General features: G+C 41.9%; 1 protein-coding gene across 1 annotated transcript in view; it reads left to right on the top strand.

The window, feature by feature from the left end:
• Positions 1-237: 237 nt before the first annotated feature.
• The window catches only part of PDZRN4 (PDZ domain containing ring finger 4), a gene marked incomplete at both ends in the record, with an annotated part of 346134 nt that continues 336990 nt past the window's right edge, over positions 238-9381 (top strand). Inside the window, 6 exon segments of the mRNA XM_080939039.1 lie at positions 238-477; positions 481-657; positions 659-709; positions 712-819; positions 3117-3203; positions 5203-5310. Coding sequence (XP_080795165.1) covers positions 238-477; positions 481-657; positions 659-709; positions 712-819; positions 3117-3203; positions 5203-5310 — 771 coding nt within the window.

The raw sequence follows: 9381 nt of genomic DNA, 5'->3' as shown, positions 1-9381 counted from the left end.
AGACCTTGCAGTGCAAAGCCACAGAGAAGCAGGTAGTGGGGAAGGATTCACCCAGGTGGCTTCAATGAGAAAGAAATCAAAGCTTCGAAATTCTAAGCCAAACTTACTCTGAGATCACAAGCACACAAACCTCCCCCAAAGAGCTCAGCGGCGGTGAGACCGCTGCCCCTGGTGCAGCTTGGGGGTGATCAGAAGAAGCGGACACCCCTTTTGGCTCTCCTCCCTCCCACCACCACCATGGGCTTCGTTTTGGAGCGTTTCGTGGAAGCCGTGGACCCTGCTTTCCAGTGTCAGCTGTGTGGCCAGGTGCTGGAGGAGCCCGCGTGCACGCCTTGCGGGCACGTCTTCTGCGCCAGCTGCCTGCTGCCCTGGGCAGCGCGGAGCCGCCGGTCCCCGCTGCAGTGCCAGCCGCTGGCGCCGGGCGAGCTGTACCGGGTGCAGACGCTACGCAGCTCGGTGCAGCAACTGTGCGTGCAGTGAGACTACAGCGGACGGGGCTGCGGCCACACGGGGCGGCTGCGGGAGCTGCCTGCGCGCCTCCAGCGCTGCGCCTTTGGCACTGCCAGTGGCTGTCACAGCCACTGCCCAGGCGGCTGCAGAGGCGGCGGGGAGGAAAGGCACCCGGCGACTAAGACCTGCCGAAGTGGGGACACGAAGTGAGGGGCCACCCGGACCTGGGGGCTCGACCTCTGGTCGTCGCCTGCTGGCGGAGGAAGGCGCCGGGGGCAGGTCCGCTTGTTGGAGCGCAGGTACCAGAAGTTGGCTAGGTACATGGCACACACGGGCAACTTCGTCGGGGACCGGGAAGGCCGTGACCAGGTAAACCCAGGGGAGTGAACCCTTAAGCAGGTTGGGGTGGGAAGGGGAGCGTCTTCCCTACTGTTGAGGATTCCTTCGGAAGGTGCCATCCCTTTTCCCAGAGCCGCAGGACACAGCCCCCTCTGATTCTGCTCTGCAAGCCTCATCTGCATCGCTGCTCCAGAAACATCACTATCACTTAGGATTAAGGGAGTCAAACTCAACTTCTCCTGGAGGAGAAATTGAGAAAACTCGTTTCCCATCCGCACTCTGTTCTTATCCTCCGCTCCTCCTACCACCTTCACTACCCATCTTTCAAGACCTTAGCCTGTGAGTGAAGCAAATTCCATAAGCAAACCGGTTAATTGGCTGTGAAATTTTCTTTAACTACCCTTTCCTCGGTCCAGGGACCTCAAAGGATGGTGGCAGCAGAGATTTCTTTACAACCCAGACCTTCCCTGTTGATTCCTCCCTCCTGACCTCTGACCTCGTGGGTCTTTATTGGTGGTCAATGTGCCTGATGTGACCCTGGGGACCTGTCCCTGGGACAAGAAGATAAGCCTGAAGTCCCATTCTTTGAGTGCCGGGTTGCAGCGGAGGTCTTCCCTACTTGGTGGAAGCTGCTTGCCCTGAGCTGAAAGTTGCATCCTGGCTGCAGAGACCTTGTTTATCAGCTGTCTTCAGTTAGGGTTTGACTTGAAGGTTTCTGGCAGAGCAAGCAGGATTTAATACACCCCGCACCCCCTATTCAGAGACTGTTTTCATTTCTTCTGTACCCCTGGGAAGAAGCAACAGAGGGTTTCCATTCCGGACTGGTTGCTTAGCTCTGCCTCCGACCCTGGCCCTCTGCTTTAACCTTCCTGCCCCTAGCCTGAAAAAAGACAGACGAAAGGGGAAAGAAGCTGTTCTGCTTGTAAGATAAGACCGGTGTGCCCAACACACAAAGCATACTTGGGTAAAAATGCCGTTGCATAAGATAGCGCCGTGTGCAGTTAGTTAGTGGAGAGACTAAAAATTAAAGACTAGAGACCACACGAGATCCCTAGTCAGCTCGTGTACAGGATAATCCTCATTCCGATTGATGATCTAGAGAAAAGCACACACATGTGATACGCATTGCCAATCCAGGGTTCAACTTCGGTGGAAACGAGCAACCATTAGAATTACGGGATGAAGAAGTTCAGCATCCCATCAAGCTGTGTGGTTCTATGCCAGGGGGCTCTCTATACCTCAACCTTTTAATAGAATTCCACATGTTGTGGCGTCCCACAACCATAAAATTATTTTGATGCTAGTTCATAACTGTGATTTTGCTACTGCTATGAATCATAAGGTAAATATCTGATACGTAATCCTGCAAAGGGTTTGGGACCCGCAGGATGAGAACCACCGTTCTGTGCATTGCTTTGGGAACTCCAAATGCTACTCCGCAGGGTTGTACTTCTCCATATTGCTTTCTGCTGCCTCTAGGGGCTGCTGTGGGCTCTGGGAAAGCTCTTGAGGGGTTGCGGTGGGGGAAGGGGGGAGGGGAGGGGCGGGCAAGGTAGCAGTGGGGGTTCAGTGGGTTTTCAATCCCTGCATCTGATGGAACTCGAGGTATTTCAGTTCCTCAGAGCAGTTAATAAGGTCTCTAATGGTAACAGCAGAACATCTTGCCCAGCAACTTCTGTGCCTGTTTAAATTAGTCTTTGCTAACAAACAAGTGGCTGGTATAATTTAGATTTGTTTAACTATTACTGTATCACCGGGAAAGAAATTCATACTACTCTACCAAGCAAACTCCTTTGATTTTTGACTCTGTGAGAATAGGGACACTATTTAAAATCAAGATGGCTGCCTTCCAGTAGCCCCTGCATTACAGGGCCAGCCCAAATGTTGCTGCTGAAGGGGCTTCATAAATAGCTCAGCGTTTTTTCAAACTCTTCTAACGCTTTCTACAGTGGAAATTTACATAAAGATGTTTCTAAGATCCACTGACAACTTATTTTACTTTCCTGCCATACAAAGTTTAAAAATAAAAAGCCCTGCCTGGAGAAGCCCAGACATCTGTTTGCCGTGAAGGTGTAGTCTCAGAGTGGGATGTTCCCTATGTGAAATGCAAATCCCCGTAGCCATTTGGAAACCCCTTCTGCCCATGTGCGCAGCAGTTCTCTTCAAACACAGGCTTTAAAGTTATGATGAAGGAGAAATTGTATGGCATCAAACATCCTTAGGATGCTTTTCTATTTATAGTAGAGAGTCACTGTAGTGGTTAGTTTTCTTTTGTATTGTTTTTTATTATTTATTTATTTATTTTGCTTATTCCCTTTCTCACTTAGGATGGAGAACAGAAGCCATTCACTGTTGTGTTGGAAAGAGAAGATGATACTTTGGGATTCAACATAATAGGCGGCCGCCCAAATCAGGTGACTCCTCTATTAATGCAGTATTCTGCTTATGAAATGGACTAGCACTTAGGCAAACAAGGGGTGTGATCCTTAAAAAAAGGTTTGTGCCCCCCCAAACAGATTCTTTTTTTTTTTCCCCTCAAGATTTATTTATTTTATGTATGTGAGTACACTGTACCTGTCTGTCAGACACACCAGAAGAGGGCATCAGATCCCATTACAGATGGTTGTGAGCCACCATGTGGTTGCTGGGAGTTGAACTCAGGACCTCTGGAAGAGCAGTCAAGAGCAGTCTGTGTTCTTCACTGATCCATCTCTCTAACCTCCCACCCCCCCCAAAAAAAAACCAGATTCTTAATGGAGATTTAGTACATAATCAGATTCTCCTTGTCATGAGAGAATTTGAAAACAAAATATTCCACGGTCAACCATCTCGGTTCCCTGCGCTACAGCCATAATGGAAAGGATGCGTTTCCTATCTCCCTACCTTACCTGGACAGCACCACAGGCTGTCTCTTGAGCCTGTGGCAGAGTACACTGTGAAGGCCATTTTCATTTGTAGTACTTAGGATCTCGTCTGCATATACTGCCTTTTCTCAAGTGGTTCTGTCTTCAGACAACAAGGCAGTTGAGCTGACAGTATCAAATTAAATGTCAAAATGAATTTACATAAAAGAGAAATGGGGGCTTTCCCCCCTCCCACTATTTCTTAAGGAATGTCATACAAAGAGACGTGATATGAAACATGTTTTGGTGTCCCTAATCAACTCCTTATTTAATTGGAAGAAAATATTCCTACCTTATACTTCCTACTTTCACATGTGTGTTAGGAATTTACATACTATAGTTACAAAGTCCTCTGATATCCTCTGATAATCCTACAGTCTTTAATTTGAGTGTAACTAAATAAAGACAGTGAACATTGGTAAGGAGATCAACTTATTCACTAGCAGTTAACCACTCTGAATTGTTCCTGTTCCATGGGGCACCTACAGCTCACGTTCCATGGGATTTTAGGTCCTTCTCTAAACTGGGTGAGGATGAGGATGGCTTGTGCCACCCTAGGGGTCAGGAGGGTGCTGTCCTGTGCCCTCTGTGTAAACCCAGCATCCTGCTCTGGTCCCAGGTATCATAAAAACACATTTTTTCATATCATTTCCATTTTCCCTTTATTGGGGATTATTTATAAATGCCAGTTAGGAAACTGGTATTGAAATGGTACTTCCAATTCTGTGTGAGGCAGGCCAGTTAAGGAGAAGTTGTAGGGTTAATTTGATTTATCCTGACATAAAGCCGACTGACATTTAAGAACACATAATGTATTGTCATATGATGACAAACCTCTTCCTTAGTAGGTCTTCCTGGATCATTGGTTTGCCATGATTGGCTAAAATTCTGTAGTATCGAAATGCATCATGTTTGAGGTTTGCTTATGTGCTGTGAAATGTGCACCCAGAATCATGTACAGATGAAATTTGAAAGGACTTCTTAGCCACATGAAGTTGATATTTTGAGATCTTTCGATTTGAAATAATTTTGTCTCCTAGGTACTCAAGAGCTAGGATTCCAAATTTCTCTCACTGGAAACTAAATTACATTTTTAGAGCTATGATTGCATCCAAGTTGTTATATGCCGGAGGGTAAATTTGCTGTCTTCTTGTATCTTCTGGCTTTTTTTAAAATCTCCCATATTACATTTTAGGTGAGAGGTTTATTACAGTAGTACTATTGACCTCACAGTGTATGCACCCTTCTCCAAAGCTTTTCATGTGCATTCAAAATGTAGAATAAATAAATGATCTTGTCAGAGATGCTGGACTTGTTCATTAGAGCTGTCATCTTGATTAATGACTAGTTGGCATTAAATAAGTTAATTCCATGCCAAATTCCCAGCTAAGAGAGTTACATGTTTGAGCAGAATTATCGTTAGTGTTACATTTAGAAAAATCAGCCTTTACAAGGTTTAAAGTTTACTTAATAGGTTACTTTCTGATAACACTTTTTTTTTTCTCTATAGAATTCCCAGAAGCGATCAGCGCCTGAAGGAATTTATGTCTCCAAAATTCTAGAAAATGGACCTGCAGACCGAGCAGACGGCCTGGCGATTCATGACAAAATCATTGCGGTAAGGTTAAAAAAAAAAAAGAAGAAGAAGAAGAAGAAAGAAAACAGGTTTATGGTCCATGATGGAGACTCTGTAAGGTTGCTCTCACACAGTTCACCTCCAGGTCCTTATCAGAGTACAAATCTCATTGCAGTGGAGAAACAGCTGTTTTATGTCTTCCTAAAAGTGTACCTCTGCCAATTAGCAGATAGTGGGATGAAAGTACGAGCCACCTTAAGTGGCTGTAAGAATGAACATCTGCATTTTAATATGTTCTCTCCACAGACATTAAAGGAACTTCTCTATGCTCAAGAGCAGATTTGAGGAGCAAATAATGCTATTGGAAATTGTGATTAGTATGTAGATGTGAACATTGGGATTATCTATAAATTGCCTAAATTTTTATCCCTTGGTATAGTATGCCTATTTTTAAAGCAAGGCAAATGGAACCCATTGTCTTGCCTTGTAAGGGAGGAACTGCAGGAAGCTCTTGTAGAGGCTGTGTTGTGTTTGAAGTTTATGCTGGGAACTGGGCTGTGATGACAGGATTAGAGTTACCTCCCCCCCCCCCTCTCTCTCTCTCATGTCCATTCACAGCTGGAGATAGTATTATTACCAAAAGAGATTATGTTATTTTTTTGTTGGTTAATTTCTAATATATTTGTAAATGTATAAATTGAAATGGAGGTTTATTGGACTCCACTGTATTTGGAAAACAAATTGGTTTATTCTATATTATGGAATCACCTAGCATAGTCTTCCTAGATGGATTGAGCCCACTTTTTTTCTATTAAAATTCTGTTAGGTTTTAGATTTACATGGAAGTTAGCATCGTGTATATGCTAACAACGTTGGACTTTGAATACACTGAGCCAGGATAAGAATAGAAAAGAAAACCAAGGTGTCTAGCATCAAGCTTTCTAGACACTGGGAAGAACTGGAGGTTGCCTTTGTGTGAAGGTTGTATTTTACTAACCAGGTCTCCAGATCAACATTGCTTCTAGTTTTGTAGCCAAGAAAGGGAAGACAGCCTTCTATTTGCTTCTATTCAGGTTACCTGCAGCAAGCATACAGCCATTACAATGGCCGTAGTCAGAAGCTATTTTCACGCATTATGCTTTCTGGATCATATCATAAGCATTCTAATGGAATAAAAGTCTGCATTTAGTGTCTTAGGTAATAAGTATGCTCAGACACGCCCAAATCTCACTCAACAAGAGAAGTGAGTAATGGGAACTTAAATTATGCAAGCTGTTTGCCACCATTGCATATGTTAATGTTGGTTAATGTTGCAATAAAGCGGGAAAAAATCAGACCTGGAAAGAGGGCTCAGCATTTCAGATGCACACTCCTCTTGCAGACCTGAATTCTGTTCTTGGTACAAATTATCAGGTGGCTCACAACTGCCATGGCTCTATATCTGGGAGGGTCTGATCCCTCTGGCTTCTGTGGCACCCCAACAAACATGTGGCATTCACACACACACACACACACACACACACACACACACACACACACGTCTTTAAAAATAAAACAAGATTTGTCTTTATTGTGTATATGTTTTAAAGCACTCATTTAGTTAGAAGTGAAACTAGCTCCTACAGTATTTGTCTCATATGCTTGAGGCCAGGGATTCCATCCCCAGCACCAAATATAGAATAATGTCAAATGTACAAAATCTCATTGGTTTTCTTGCTGGAAATGGTAATTTTACTTTAAAAGTCTATGCTTGGTAACGAGTTCATCTACTAATTTGTCCAATGCCATTACTAATATTTATCAAGCTAATTTTATTTAAACTCTGTTAAGATAAATAGAAAAATAACCTATCAACGAAGAACCAACTGAAATTCATAATGATCTGAGATATGACTGTAAAACTAAACAAGCAATAGAAAGACCTTGAGACTTGTTATAAGACTCTAAATTTGAGGAGACTTCTCCCATGAAATGATATGTATATAATGTATATGTGTGTATGTGTACATATGTAATACACATATTATATATGCATATATACACATATATGTATGTGTGTATGTGTGTCTCATACATATTATTTATTTATATCAGATATATTTTGGTTCTACAATAAATTTATGAGTCCATATTTGTTGCCAAGAACTGAGAAAAATGATTTTAGTGTTTATGGAATTATCTTAATGATCTGTGTGACTATTTTAGAAGGAAGATGGCAGGAAAGCAAGCTCTAATACTTGGCGCAAGCTTACTGTTCTATCAGCTCCTGGAACAGATACTTGGTGACTTTAGTATCTATTCCAACATGTCTTAAAAAACACACAGATGTCATAGACAATCCTCACATGACAATAAAAGTTAGAAACAGTTGATGTCTGTCAGGCATTGCAATTCTATGTAAGAGCTTCTAATCAATATTAAGCTCATATCTAACCAGAAATTGACGAACTATATTGATTAAAGATGTGCAAAGTTGTATAAACAGATTTCTTAAAAAACAAAATCAATCATTTATTTTCTGCCTTATGACTTGCCAGTTGAAGGTTAGACAAGATTTTAAATGTCAAAAGGCAATGACACATTAAACCTGGTAGACAAATGCATTTTCCAAGTGTAAAGGGGACAAGTGATTTGTATATTATAAGGTGACTTAGCTGTCCCAATTTGACTCATTCTGATTGATTTGAAATTTTTAAAAAAGCTGGAAAAGTTTGTTACTTTATATTCAAAATATGCTCCCAAATATTGGGTGTGGTTATTAGCTTAATGTGTACATGACAGATTTGTGAACTATAATATTTAAGATATTAGTAAATCACTAAGTTGAATATATAGTCGGTATGTTAGTATTTAGTTCTCATAATGAGTATAGAGACTTTACTAATTCTAATGAAATATTAGGGATAACACTTTTGCAAGCACAGTTCAACAAAATTCAACAACTCCAAAGTGACTGGTTTTGGTGGTCTACATTCCATGGGAACTGATCAAATCCAAAACCATGGAAGAAAAAAGCAGAGTCATAGTCACAAGGAAACTCTCCATGAGAGTTTGGACATGATTGACAGCAAGCTAACTTTTGAGCCATCCTCTGCAAGTATTCATGCTAGCCAGCGTCTAGCTACTTTAACATATGTGACTCTGAAAATATGTATTTGTATGTACTAGAAATGAGTTAAATTTAGTGTTTGGGTTGTGTCATCACTAAATATCACCAGAGCCTGCAAAGGTTGAAATATTGTTGAAAGCATCAGAAATTCAGGTAAACAAGGAGTTCGGTGTGTACATGAGATTTACACCATATCATAAATTTGCCTTTAACAAATAAGGGGTACCAACAAGTGATAGGCCCCTGGTCCTATTAGAAGAGGCCAGTGTCTGCACATCACTTTATTTTCTTTAGGAATCGTGGGAAGACATGCTTCAGTAGAAAGCTGTCCTATGAGCTCTTCTAGTCAGGAAAATGGAGATAAGCTAAAAATCTGGGAGTTGGTCATCACTAGCCTGTGTTTTGATACCTGAGTAGAAATTTGGCCAATATTGAAAACAGAAACATCAAGGAGAAAAACATCATATGGTCTCAAGTCTCAACATAGTCACTGTAAACACTTTACTCCTAGGGCTTTGGGATACACTACCAAGAATTCCTTCATCTAATTTCTCTGTGACAATCATTCACCATGTATTCATTTGTTTAATTTGTTTCTCATTTGTTTTATATGCTATGCACTTGTATTTTCCCATCTTGAATATAACTCTTGATGTATGGTAGCTAGTGGATCATTTTACCTCCAGCATCTCAGGCACAGCATCACATACATAGCACACTTCACTGTGAAGACTTTTATGTGACAAATACGTTTTTGTTACAAAGTGATCTGTAATAAAGATGCAACCAGAAGGACCTCCATAGATCAGGATAGCAACTGACTTCTCTTAGAAGATCTGGATACTTTCTATCTCCTGGAAAGAGCTATGAGAAAGTGTAGGCTTTGCCAGGGGACATGTTGGGAGCGGAGGCTCTAAAAAAGAAATCTCAGTAAAATACCTAAGTCACTTTTAACAAGCTCATAACTTAGAGAAGGAAAGAGCAAGGTGTGTAAAATCATCAGC

The sequence above is a fragment of the Micromys minutus genome (assembly GCF_963924665.1).
Source record: "Micromys minutus genome assembly, chromosome: 27".
Taxonomy (NCBI): domain Eukaryota; kingdom Metazoa; phylum Chordata; class Mammalia; order Rodentia; family Muridae; genus Micromys; species Micromys minutus.
This window is presented reverse-complemented; position numbering and strand designations above follow the sequence as displayed.